The sequence below is a fragment of the Gymnodraco acuticeps genome, unplaced genomic scaffold (assembly GCF_902827175.1).
Source record: "Gymnodraco acuticeps unplaced genomic scaffold, fGymAcu1.1, whole genome shotgun sequence".
NCBI classification, from domain to species: domain Eukaryota; kingdom Metazoa; phylum Chordata; class Actinopteri; order Perciformes; family Bathydraconidae; genus Gymnodraco; species Gymnodraco acuticeps.
In genome coordinates, this window is record NW_022990697.1 from 17,501 (window position 1) to 31,792 (window position 14,292).

Genomic DNA, 14,292 nt, shown 5'->3' on the forward strand with positions numbered 1-14,292 from the left:
CAGCCACGCTGCAGCATTGGCAATATTTGCCATGTGGCAGATCAGCTCCACAGATGTTGAGTGCCAGTGGAGGAAGCCTGGCACTTCCAAAGTAGTCCAGCCGGTGTCTCAACTCTATCAACAGCAAGAGGAGACATACAACCCACTGGCCAGAGACATCGCCACTCAGGATGTAGACTGGTTCAGGTCTGCACTGAGGGGCACACAGTGTGGCATGGCATGGCTTTTATCACCTGAGCCAGAGCCGCAGCCTCAACATCAGGCCATTGTCACCGTGCCGGAGCTGGTGAAGGAGCATGGGGGTCGGGGGCTTGAGGCAATTCTTGCCTCAATGCGACTGACAAGAGACCGTAGGACAGCGGACAAATCCCCAGTGGCAGTTACACAGACAGGACAGGTTGACAGCCAGCAATTTTGGTGCTGTGCTGAGGTCGGGACTTTCATCCACTCCATGCGCGTCCCTCATGAAGAGGGTGCTTGGGGGTTACAATTTAGACGGAGTCATGGCTGTCAACTGGGGAGTTGTAAATGAGGCCGAAGGGGTGAAGGCTTTTGTGCAGGCCTATCGGGTGACAGTGATCGACGCTGGTCTCTTTGTGAGTGAGTCGGGTGTTTTGGGAGCATCACCCGATGGACTTGTGCAGCCATCTGCCCTGCTGGAGGTGAAGTGTCCACACAGCCAGAGGAACATGACCATCGCGGAGGCAGTCCAGTTACCATCCTTCTGTCTCCGTGAGGAGGGTGGGTCTTATGTTCTCAAGGAGAATCACCCATACTGGCACCAGGTCCAAGGGCAGCTGCACATCACAGACCGGAGTATCTGCTATTTTGTTGTGTGGACCACGAAGGAGGCGATCATCATCCCCATCAACAAAGACCCTGCATGGCATGGAAATCGCCTCCTCCTGGAGAACACTACACTCAGCATATGCTCCCTGTGTTGGCCAGTAGAGAGGAGGACATATAAATAAACACACACACACACACACACGATATGTAACTAATAAACAATAAATCCCATGTTGTTGAAAAAGTAATAATGCTGCATGTGTACGTTTTTGTTCAAATATAGCAAGTGTTATCGTGTTATGTGTTCCTGATATCGTGCAGCCCTAATATTAAGGCCTTATTGTCACATGCACAATAACTACAGTGCCATTTTGGGCAATAAACATGTTAAGTCTCAGGCCCCTCTAAAATAAAGGATATTTAAGACATATAAATAAAGAATTACTTTTACTGAACTACTACATAACTGTATTACATGGTTATATAAATAGTTTGAATGATTCATGACTGACAGAAGCTTGTTTTTACACTGACCTGTTATACTCATATCTTTGTAACTTCAGTAAACCTCAACAATTCCCCTTCTGGTTTCATGCATCACAGTTCAGTAAACTGAGTAAAATATGAACCAGTGTAATCATTATAATAACTTAGGATTGTAACTCTTTAGAAAAGGTGTAGGTGGCTCTTAAAAGAGCCGTTGTGTGACTTTGGGCTGGTCTCAGCGGATGCAGCGGGCCAGCTGGATGTTCCCCCCGGGGATCGCAGGCTGAAAGGTTTGGGAACCCCTGGCTTAGTCAACGGTGAGGGTGCTGGCTACTTCCTTTATCAGGGGATTTTGCAGGTTCACCAAGACACAGCAAAGCTGTACCAGCACATCTGCAGTGTTCCTGAGGTGGCAAGGAATCAGGTCCAGAATCCTGAACTCCTTTATTCTGGCATTTGCCCTCTCCACATGGACCCTGTTCTTGGCTATTTCCCTGGTAGCTCTCACCTCACTCTCTGTGAACTTACCCTTGTTCAGGAAAGGGGGGAATGTTCACAATCACACCCGCAGGCACAATATCAGATATTAAGAAGCCCTTGTCTGCCAGGATAAGGTCGCCAGCCACTAAATGTTCCAGAATGCCTGAATGCTGCATAATGGCCTTATCAGACACAGAGCCCGGGAAGAGTTGGCTGCAGAAGTTGATGACTCCATTTGGGGCCACAGAGATGAGCACTTTGAAGGAGTGCATCCCTCTGTAGGTGGAGTATGTCAGCTTGGCTTGGTCCATCTGACTTGGGGCGGCCACGTGGATGTCGGTGCAGTCGACAATCATTCTGCAGTTGAAGGCAGAGGACTGGAAAGCAGCAGGCATGCTGTTTTGGTTTTTTTGCCTACTGGGCACAGTGGACATCATTTTTTTGAACAGCAACCTGTGGAGCAGATGGACCATGGTGTTCACCACATTACCCACTGTTGCGGTACTGCAGTGGAACAGCTGTGCAAGGTGCAGGTGAGGATAATTCTGCCGGATCTTCATCATGGCCATGAAGACCTGGTCTGCCAGCAGGATGCCCTCCACTTTCCATCCAGCGAAATAGACAATGGAGCCCTCAAAGCGCTCCACCAACCCCGCCACCCTTTTAAACATGGCCTGATCAGGAAGCCCTGTTTCCATACGGATTACATCATCAGGTAAGCCTGCTGCTGAATATTTGGCCATTCGCATCCAAGTATCCCCTGCCAGGTCTGCGGAACAACTGGACTGCACACTGGAGGGTCCAGGTTCGGTGTCTGCGGACTGCACGTTGGAGAATTTGGGGTCAGTTTCTGCAGACTCTGGCCCTTTGCTGTAGCTGTGGTCGCTGGACTGATTAACCGCTAAGCTCCCTTTCTCTTTGGTCCACTCAAATACAGTTGGCCCTTTCTCTTTTCCATGAGGAAAATGGCAGCTGCATATTCGGCTTTTCTCATCTGGCTCCCTGTCTGCTCGTCTACAATGAGAAAATTATATAATTCATTACTAACAATCATTTAAACCTGCCAAATAGCCCGCCTACCCATAGTTTAAACAGTCTGCACTCTTGTATTTATATTGTGAAGCACTTGTAACATTCAGCTTGTATGTGTTTTAGTTGAACCCTAAGTAAGACAGAGCTCTTAAGGCCAAACAGTGTGTTTGGCCTTTTAAGTGTGACACATATGTAGGGATAAATGCTTCACCTGACCACTGTTACTAAATAAAAAAGGTTTTCTGCATCGTCCGTCATTTTTTCCAAATAATTACCAATATTTCACAAATTCTTCATGTCAATTTAAGAGCACAGCTGTATGTTGACTATGTCAACTTTGCTTGGTTCATCTTACTGGGGGGCAGCTACATGGATGTCGGTGCAGTCCACAATCATTTTGCAGTTGAAGGCAGAATTAATTTATTATTGACTCAGAATGAAGCACAACTTCATGTCATACAATACATTGACTTCATTTGTAATTGTGTAAAAAAATAAAGCATTGATTAGCAAGCAGGACCTGCAGGAACAGAGAACGGTGATGGGTGGAGCTGGGAAGAGAGAAGAATAAAGAAAACAGATCAACTTTATTATCGGATATTAAAAATTCAATTTTCAAAACAAGTTGCCGCTCCTACAGTTTTCTAGTATGTAAAGATGATTTCACTTGACCTATGCAAAATATCACACTCAATACATGTGTGTCTCTGGGGGGTGCAATGTGCCTTTGATATATATAAATAATATACCATAACCAAATACGTACAGTGGAAATCAGGTTGCCAGGTCAGTCCAGTGTGCATGTTCCTCAACGTCTCAGCAGTTACAGGTGAGGTAAATAAAATAAAAGAGAAAAAGGTCAGTAACAACACTTGAAAGTAACACTTTGAATAATTATCTCTTCTAATAATTTTCTCTCAGTAAGCACACAACGACTGTCTTTCCAACAAACAGATTGACTCACCCTTACTGTCATCACAATGAAACACGTCCAGAAGAATGTCATGCAAAGCTCCCTGCCTGCCTTCGACTCTCCCTGACTGCTTCCTTAGCACCCGGTGGATGGCGCAGTAGGCTACGCTTCAAATGTTTCACGAAATACTTACCATCATGACTACTCTTACTGTTTAAAATGTTGGTTTACTTCATGTAATAAAATAATAACTTCATGGTAAGGCTACTAAAAATGACAAGGCTAAGTAAAGTAATGCTAACTAACGTGCTCGCTACTCGTCGCTACTAGCTAGGTAGCTAACTTGACTATGCACATGAACATGCACAACATGTATATTACCTATGATATTACCTGATATGTCTGATCCAGCGACTCCTGGTCCTTTCATCAGACGGGAATCGATAGAAGGAGCAAGTGGTATGATCACTTTTATGACTACAACCTGGTACAAAGCACACAGGCATCTTGTAAAAGTGAATTTATTTTTAGCGATCTATAATTTATTGAAGGGAATAAATCAGTTATGAGATCTTCTTCGCTTTAATTACGAGTTTTATTATTAAATCACCGAGCATGCCTGTGACATCACTTACGCGACCCAGAATGGGATTTGGGATTTGTAGTCTTTGTAGTAGCGTATTTTTCATAGTCTTATATTTCAGCAGTTTTACGACAAAATGTGACTTTTTTTACATGGAAATGATTGTTTAAGATTGACAAACATCATATGTGTAGTTCGTGGCACAATTCAAACGGGATCAAAAGATACGTGTTCTCTCTCCATTGAATTCAATGTAAATGTTTCGCTTCCGGGGTCCCATGGTCCGGAAGTAGATGGGCGTGACTTCGCCTCTCCATTGGGACGCTACTCAAGATGGCGCAGACAAATCAACTTCCGGTGAGACCGAGACCGAGGAGCGAGGAAATGAAAAATAAGAGAAGTGAGAAGGGGCCCATGCCGTGAACTATGCCGCGAGAGAAGTAACGTGACACTCTCGTCGCCACCCCTCTCGTCTGAGAAGCTACGTGACGTCTGCGTCTTAAGTTACTTTACTTTCGTAGTTATCACCTAATAACCCAGTAATGTTACAGCTACGCAGTTGCTGTTCAAGCGAGACTCTATTTCAATATAGTTTTGGTATTCAAATAATGTTACACCCCTTGTATGCCCTGTGTAATGGCAATTTCCTTTTCCTGTGTCCTATATATTTTTGCCGTTACTTTCACAGAAGGGTTGAAAAGTGATCCAGACGCAGACACAAACAGATGATTTTCCGCTCCTTAGTTGTGGTTTATGATGATGTTTATTCGTCTTTACATACCAGGGTTAATTTAGCGTTCTAGTGATTCTATGAGCATCTGCCGGGCTGCTGGAATCGGTATGCTCTTCTCCTACTGTGTCCACACATCTCCTGTCACCTATGACCTCCTTATATACACCCGGTGCAGCTAAACCCCGCCACCCAGTGTTCATAAATAATATTGCACTATACATATAACTTAAATAAACTGACACACCAACATCACCCACAAAATGGCTCCTACACACCGGCCCCTAATTGGCTTTAGTATGAAAACAAAAACAATTACCAATAAATAATAAAGGAGCTATACAAATGGTGTGTATGTGTTAGCATGTAATTCTTAAATAATTTGTAGTTTATTTTCTTCTCCCTTATTTTAAGGGTCATCAGTCTTTGCTGTTCTTAGGTTGAAGCAGTAGTGTTGCCATCCCGTCCAGCGCCGAGAGAACCTGTGGGTTATATTTTCATCCAATTCCAAGCCTCTCCTTATAGGGCTCCTGCATTGATGAGTCAGTCACTTCTTCAGGTCTGTCACTTGGGTTCAGCCGGTGCCCTGCTACCATAGCAGCAAAATCGCAGATGAGCTGCTCGGTAACGTGTTTGTTGTTAGGCAAGCTGGGATTTTCTTGTCTGAATGGCAAGTCTAGGCAGTAGTGTCCATCTGACATTTTCACTTTCTCGGCCACAGGCTTGGCTTCTTCCTCAGGCACTGCGTCAGATTGGTGTAACTCGACATCTGCTGTGAAGTCAGGCATGCTGTGACAGGAGTCTGAAGTCGGCTGGCTTTCAAAAGGCTCGTCTTCTGCCTCTTCATAGTAATCACCTGAATCCCGACCCTCATCTTCTTCTTCTTCTTGGGGGGCCTCAGTTTTGCCTTCAACATCCCTATCACTGTCTCCTTTGGCATCTGCTACAACATCGCCATCCTCTTTGGCGTCTGCTACAACATCTCCATCCTCTTTGGCGTCCGCTACAACATCGCCATCCTCTTTGGCGTCTGACATGTTTGCAGAGTGATTCATAATGTTCAGGAATTGTTTGTCTTCTCTGGACATTTCCTCTGTTTCCTTGCTTGTATTTTCCTTGAAATCATGCTTGTATTGTTTGACCAATAGCTCCTCTAGGTGTACCATGGCTATCCGATTAACAGCAGCAGCAGGGTGGCCATTAGCATCTCTGCTGTCGTTGCTTCCTTTTAGGGGACCATAGAAGACCCACCTCGGTAGGGTCTTTGCAGCGTACGGTCCTTCTCCTTGGCTATTGATCAGCTCCCAAGGTTCCAATACCTTAGGAGAATTTGTCCCAATGAGTAGGTCAATGCCAGAAGCAATTTCATTAATTTTGATGTCCTTTAAGTAAGGCCATTTTTCCAGATCTTCTTGTAGAGGAATATTGTGCTTGGAAACAGGCATGGTTTTATGTGTAAACACATCGGATAGTTGAAGGAAATTGTTTTCGTCCAGACTTGATATTTCCAAACCTGAGATATGATGACTAGACACAATCTTTCTCTGATTCATTGTCTTTAGGAGAATGTTAGTCCTTTGTCCTGTAAGGTTTAGCCTCCTCATTAAACTTTCTGTGCAAAAGGTGGATGAACTTCCATGGTCCAGAAATGCATAAGTTTGTAACACTTTGTCCCCTTTGTGGCTCTTTACTTGTACTGGTACAATGGAGAAGATGGAGTTTTCATCACCGGCCCCAATGTGCCCACATGTATGAGGTGAGATGACACTATTACTTTCCATTGGCTTCCCATTCTGGTTTGTGTGTTCTGCTTCCTCTCTTTTGCCTTTTTGTTCAATGTGGAGTATTTCAGGATGACTTTGATTGCACACATAACATGTCAAACGACTGTGGCAGTGTTTGCTCATGTGTCCTACTTTTAGGCATCCAAAACACACCCCTTTTCCTTTCAAGAAGTCCATTCTTTCTCTGTGTGTTTTCTTCAGGATGTGTGGACACTGCTCCAATGAGTGACCACTTCTTCTGCAGAACAAACACAAATGTAGGGAGTTGTGGCTTGATGGAGGTATTTTCATTCCATTCGTTGTTACATGTTCTAGCACTGGTGTTCTTGGGCAGGTAATAATTGTTGCAAAACTACTTGCTCTTAGGCTTGGTTTTCCCTTTGAAAAGGTAGAGATAACAGTTTTGATAGCTGCAGTTGGTTTATCATCCTGGATGCTTCCAAACAGAGGATCTGACAGTATCTTCACTTGCCTCTCTATGAAGCTAACAAGGTCAGGAAATGTAGCTCGATGCCCACGCTCTTCCTGTAGCTGACATGCTCTATTCTTCCACTTGTCTCTGAATTTGTAGGGTAGTTTCTGAAGTATGTGTTTCATGTTTGAAACAACATTCATTTCATCCATATAGGTGAGATGTTCCATTGCATTGCAACAACCTCTTAGGAACAAAGAGAAGGCTTGCAGTGCTTTCACATCTTCGGCTTTGATCATTGTCCAGGTAAATGCTTTGTTCATGTATGCAGTGGCGATCTTATGTTCATTACCAAAGTGCTCTTTAAGCAGCTGTTTTGCCCTTTGATAACCTTGAGCTGGAGGCAGATGTTGGCAGCTGCGCACTAGGTCCTGTGGTTGGCCTCTGGTGTATTGCTCTAGGTAATGCAGGCAGTCACTTTCATCATTAGTTTTCCGCTCTACTCCTCTTTCAAATGCACGGATGAAAGCTTCAAACTGCAATGGGTCACCGTCATAAACAGGAATGTCTCTTGGAGGTAAAGTAGAAGTGAGATGTTGTTGAGCCAGCATAGCAGTGTTGTCATTTTGCCTCTGGATTAGGTTATAGATGTCACCTTGATTACCATTGTTGATTACAGGTGGTGTGATGTCAACATGTCCCTGCACATGTGTCTGTATACTTTGTCTGGGAATAGAGGTTTGGGCTTGATGAGGCAATAATTCAGTGGCCTGTACGTTAAATCTTGCTGTAGGGTTTCTGTAGTAAGAGCTCATCCCATCTGATGCTCTAGAGGTGTGTCTTGATCCCATGCTGAGCACGTTTAGCCTGGCATTGGCTTCTGCCAGCTTAGTTTGTATATCCAGTTGTTCCTTTTTCCGTTTCACCTGTTCTTCCTGTTGTTCCAACTGTTGTGTCAACTGTTGTTTCTGGTGTTTTAATTGTTCCCCTTCTACATTCAAGCTCATGTTGTTGTTCAGTGCTGCCGCCCTTTCGATTAAAGCCGCCCATTCTGCCTGGGCTTTAATTCGAGCAGAAGAGGTAGATGATGCGTGTGATGAACCAGGTTTGTATTTTGACTGAGGGGTGTGATGCCTTTGAAATGCTGTCATCAGGTCCGATGTCATCTGAGCTGACACTTTGTTCTATGGCACTTCCCACAATAGAGTGTCTAATTGCCTGTCCACTCTCAGATAACCACACATTTGCATCTTGTATAAATCCATCAAATATATGCATCTTTTCTTGCAGCCACTGCCTTTGCTTTCCCATTTCTTCTTCAGGCAGTTGAAGGTCAGTTAATGATTTGTGATTTTCTTTTAGTTCATCACACAACTTCTTAAATTCAACCAGTTTCAACTGTATTTCCTTTGCATTGTCTTCTGAGCTCATAAGCTCTTTCAGTACTTCCATTAACTTCTTTACTTGTTTGTAACTGAAGTTTCTTGCTTTTTGGCAGTTTGCAATAAACAATTCCAATCCTTTGGCAGTGTGAGTGATAATCCTTTTTTCTCTCACAGATTGCAGTCCATCAGCGCCATCTTGTGACGTGACGTCAGATGTCACAGACATGATTAATGTTCACTGTCCCTTTAAGTTTCGTTCTCAGGAATTGTCCGTTAGCTGACAGCGCGCTGTTTCAAACAGCTGACAATGTTGCAGCACCACATCCATTTACTAAGCCATTGTCCAATACAGCTTAATATCTCCAAAACAATCTACTTATCATGCTGCACGGTGCACATACCCGGCCGCTTTCCCAGTCCTCTCTCAGCCTCTTCGGTCCTCTCAGGTGGGAACAATCTCCAGCTGATTGTGGCGTGTGCAGCTGATCCGTGATGAGAAGTCGATGGTGCAATAATCCAATTATTTGTTTTCCCCGAAAACGATCCTTAATCCAATTTGAAGTGAATCCAATTGTCCAGTTTCACTCAAAAGTACGATTCCACTTATTGTAATGGCAATTTCCTTTTCCTATGTCCTATATATTTTTGCCGTTACTTTCACAGAAGGGTTGAAAAGTGATCCAGACGCAGACACAAACAGATGATTTTCCGCTCCTTAGTTGTGGTTTATGATGATGTTTATTCGTCTTTACATACCAGGGTTAATTTAGCGTTCTAGTGATTCTATGAGCATCTGCCGGGCTGCTGGAATCGGTATGCTCTTCTCCTACTGTGTCCACACATCTCCTGTCACCTATGACCTCCTTATATACACCCGGTGCAGCTAAACCCCGCCACCCAGTGTTCATAAATAATATTGCACTATACATATAACTTAAATAAACTGACACACCAACATCACCCACAAAATGGCTCCTACACCCTGAACGCAAAAACAACCACAGACAAGAATATATATTTGTAATTATCAAAATGATAACAAAGGCTGAAAAAACAGGAGAAGCCTGTCTTCCCTTGGTCTCCAGGAGAAAACGCCACTGTATATCACCAAGTTTTCATAGTTTTGTGTGTAAAATAGATCGCTGCAGTGAGCACGACTTTATGTATTTGTTTATGGTTTATTTGATATGGAGGCAGTATATAGAAGTTCAGAGAAGAAGCAACCCCTATATATTGTTTATTTTATTTCGTTTCATTTTGGCACCATGGTAGAGGCAAATATAGAGTTAATGTGCGGAGATTGTAATGTCCCGTTTACTAAAATATGTATTGTTTTATGACGTTGACAAAATAGTCACTGAGCTACATTTTGCTGCACTCAAGCATACATCTGAAGACAAGAGTTGTGTCTTCCTTTGGCCACAAGGGGGAGTATTGTATATTTATATATTGTATAGATGTTGCAACTATACAGAGCTTTGGCAATACTATATATAACTGAGGTCATGCTAATAAAGCTATTGAATTGAGTATACCTTTAAGTGAGCGCTTCTGTCAGGAGGAAACAAAGGTTCACCAACACATTGCACTCTACTGCTGAGAAAGGCTGTGCAAAGACGTGAAACGATGTGCTGCAATGTCTGTGTATTTTTGAAGAAAGTAATAACTCACACTGTGTCTTAACACTTTAATTTATTTAATTATTTCCCCCCTTCATTTGAGAAACATTATCCAATGATTTATTATGTTTGTGTTACACACACACCATTACTGAATTAATTCTAAAAACAAGAATAACCTACATACAACAATAGGGAGCCCTGGATCAAGGACAGACTGTCACGATCTGTCTTTGTGGTGTTCTATTTCGTATATGGCTTCGCCCTCTAAGGCTATCGCTATTGGGTTTACCCTTCTGCGCCCCCGCGCAGTACTGAAAACACTTGTAGTCCACGCCCACCCGCTAGGTGGGCCCCACCCTCGGGCCTCCTTCCGGTATAAATAGGGAGGTTGCCCCGCGATCTGCTCCCTCTTTTCTTCAGCAACCAGCAGTTTACTGAAGCACGAGAAAAGCAACATCATGAGCAATAAAGAGTGTGTCCGTATGTGCCCTTCGTGCAATACGGGCTACATTATGAGCTACGATTTGCATCCAATATGCGCAGCCTGTCTGGGGCCAGAGCACGCGGACGCGGCTCTCAGCCAGCAGGTCGCATGTCCTCACTATGTGCGTCTTCCTTCATCCGACAGGAAGCGAAGGGCGGACGCTCTAGCTGCTGCGGGTGAGGAAGACGTCTGGGATGGGCAGGAGCCCATCCAGAACACACCACCGTCGTGTCACCAGCTGCCTATGACCTATCGGTTAATAGCCAGCAGGATTCGTTACAAAAGCCTGCGCATTTTTAATCTATCGATTAATAAACTGCGGAGCACAGTAACTACACCAGCTGCCTTCAATCTGGTGATTAGTAGGCAGCATGGTTCGCTGCAGGGTTCTGGTGGTTATAACTTTCGGTTATTAAACCACAGACCTCGCGGCATTCCTCTATCCGAGATACGCCACCTACACACAGTGACAATAAGCCCATGAGCGCCGTGGTAACGCCTCATGTGGTTATCACTGCACACACCTCCACCCATCCTCTGAGCGTGTACGCGCATCATGATGAGAGGCGGAGTGAATGCAACGTGTGGAGGCCTCCTCACAGCCTTTTCGCTAGGCCCACCTGGGGTGGCCTCACGGGGCCTCCGCCCCCCCCACCAGGAGAGGGGGGGTAAAAAGGGAGTGAGGTACTCCCGTTCGGCGTCTGCTCCATGAGAGCCGCCGAGGAAGCAGAGCGGCCTTGACGGTTGGGGAGGCAGTGTGAGGAAAATAAAAGAAGATTATTTCCCAACATGTTGGCTGAGTCATCAGTTTCAAATGTGTTTCACATATCCCCCACTCTGGCCGGTGAGCCAGCTGCCATGACCTATCGGTTAATAGCCAGCCGGGTTCGGTACAAAAGCCTGCGCTATTTAATCTATCGATTAATAAGCTGCGGAGCACAGTAATTACACCAGCTGCCTTCAATCTGGTGATTAGTAGGCAGCAGGGTTCGCGGCAGGGATCTGATGGTTATGACCCTTTGGTTATTAAACCACAGACCTCGCGACATTCTTCTGTCCGAGATACGCCACCTATACACGGTCATAATAAGCCCAGGAGCGCAGTGTTAACGCTTCATGTGGATATTACTGCACACACCTCCACCCATCCTCTGAGCGTGTACACGCCTCATGATGCGAGGCGGAGTGATACGCAGCGTGTGGAGGCCTCCGCACAGCCCTTTCGCTCTAGGCCTACCTTGGGTTGCCTCACGGGCAGCGGCGGCGAGGGCTCTGGCGTGGCTCGTCATCATGAGATGGACAGATGGATGAACAGGCTGATCAGCAGAGGGTACACCCTGCAGTTCGTCTCCCCCCCCCCCCCCACAGTTCAACGGGATACAGGTGACATGCCTAACATCCCGTGAACAGTGTCTTGTGCTCCAAGCAGAGCTACGGGAACTCCTGTTGAAAGAGGATATTTCCAGGTTTCCTCAAAGGGAGGAAAATCAGGGGTTTTCACTCCCGTTATTTTTCTAATCCCGAAAAAGACTGGGGCAATGAGACATCCTCGATCTGTCAGTATTTCACATGCTGACGATCAAACAGGGGCTGGAATGTGTTCACCAGGACGACTGGTTCACTTCCACCTGAAGGATGCATACTTCCACGTACCCATCATCCCGAAACACAGGAAATTCCTGCGGTTTCTCATTTCAGGGAATATCAGACCAGACAATCGTCTGCCGTTTGGATATTTCCTGGCTCCTGCCATTTTTGTGTAGAGAAGGCTGGAGCCGCTACACAGAGGAGGGATGAGAGGGTGGTTTCCTTTGGACGACCTGCTAGTTGCTGGCTCGCTCCAGGGAGGAAGTCGCTTTACAGACGGTACATGATCTGTCAAAGCCTGGGTTTCATAACAAGTTGGAAGAAGAGCTGTTCCCTTCCCTCTCAGACAAACGTTATCTGGAGTGGAATTAAAAACTCAGCCAGCAGCAGAGCGCTCTCTGGCAGCGAGTGAGAAACTGACAGCTCTCCTCCGGCGTGTCACAAACCACACAGGCCTCTCCCTAACGCAGCTGCTCGGCATTAGCGTCAGCTGGTCACGGGGGGGATTCCCCTGGGTCTCCCCCACAGGGGGAGTCTCCAGAGGAGCTTCATTCACATGCAGAAGCCTGCTGTTTTAACCTATTGGTTTATAAACTGCAGAGCTCGAGGCATTCCTCTGTCCCAGATATGCCTTACACACGGTCATAATAAATCCACGAGCACTGTTATAACGCCTCGTGAGGACAGCATACACACACCTCTCATCCTCTGGGCGTGTACGCGCCTCATGATGAGAGACAGAGTGGAATGCAGCGTGTGGAAACTCCCTCGCAGCTTTTTTGCTTCACGGGCAGCAGCGGCGAGGGCGTGGCACGTCACCATGACGACCATTACGGCACATCACAGAGAAGCCTCTCCCCCCAGCAGTTCCATGGGATGCAAGAAACACTCCCGTTATCCCAGGAACAGTGTTATTTCCGGCGAATTTAACCGAGGGGCTCGCAGAACGCAGCAGCCGTGCTATGCGAGGAGTATGGAGACTCAGACCGGTGTCACGCACACTGGCGCCTCAGTGGGATTTGGCTTTGGTGTTACGCGCACTAAAGAAAAACCCCACTTGAACCTGATCAGGTTCCCCTTAACTGTATTCAGCCAAAGTAGTACTGCTTTTGGGCTCTATCAGAGGAAAGGGTGATCTGTCTGCTCTCCCGGTGGCTCCGTCATGTCTCCGGATCCATGGAGATGCAGTTCAGCTGTTTTACGCCCTAACCCGGCTTCATGCCTATAAGGTCATCACAACTATTTTAGGTCAAGAGTGATCACCCTGGCTGGCTTCTTCCCCCCTCCTTACAGGTCGGAGGAAGAAGAAACATCTCATCTCCTCTGCCCGGTGCGCGCGCTGTCTGCTATGTAGCGCGCACGGCGGCATTGCGCCGTTCTCAGCGCCTGTTTGTGCATTACAGAGAGCGCTCGATCGGGCAACCTCTGTCTACACAACGGCTGTCACACTGGCTGTGTGAGGCTGTGTCACAGGCATATGTCTCCTCTGGGGTGGAGCCCCCGGAGAATATCAAAGCGCACTCAACCAGAGGAATGTCCTCCTCCTCGGTGTTGCGCGGAGGAATGTCAGTGGAAGATATTTGCACGGCTGCATCTTGGTCTTCCCCCTGTTCATTTATTCAATTTTATTTGAGGGATGTCTCCCTTTCCTCTCTGACACGCCCTGTACTGGGTGTCCTGTCAGAGTGAGTGACGTCAGGGATCCAGCTGTGCGCCTCTCTCCTGCCTCGCGGCACACAGAGAGCGGCCCTTTTTCCCCTCGTAGGAGAGGGACGTTCCCCTTCCTCTGACACACTTCGTAGGGAGTGCCTGGTCAGAGTGAGTGACGTCAGGGATCCATCTGAGAGCTCTCCTACCTGGCTGACACGGAGAGAGCGGCTGTTCCCCCTCTATGATCGCAGGACAGGGTGGGACCTTCGTCTCTACTTTCTCACAGCGGTCGGTATGTATTGTTCCCAGCCTTCACCTCGTCAGGAAAACAGGTATGTTTGCTCCAGGGACGGGG

The 14,292-nt window shown here is 46.3% G+C and overlaps 1 protein-coding gene across 2 annotated transcripts in view; it reads left to right on the forward strand.

The window, feature by feature from the left end:
- LOC117555703 overlaps positions 1-1,037 on the forward strand; it is a 2,959-nt gene extending 1,922 nt beyond the window's left edge. For both annotated transcript variants that reach the window (XM_034230656.1, XM_034230657.1), the window contains exon 2: positions 1-1,037. This exon is cut by the window's left edge and continues 68 nt beyond it. In XM_034230656.1, coding sequence (XP_034086547.1) covers positions 1-532 — 532 coding nt within the window. In that variant the 3' untranslated portion in view covers positions 533-1,037.
- Positions 1,038-14,292: the final 13,255 nt, after the last annotated feature.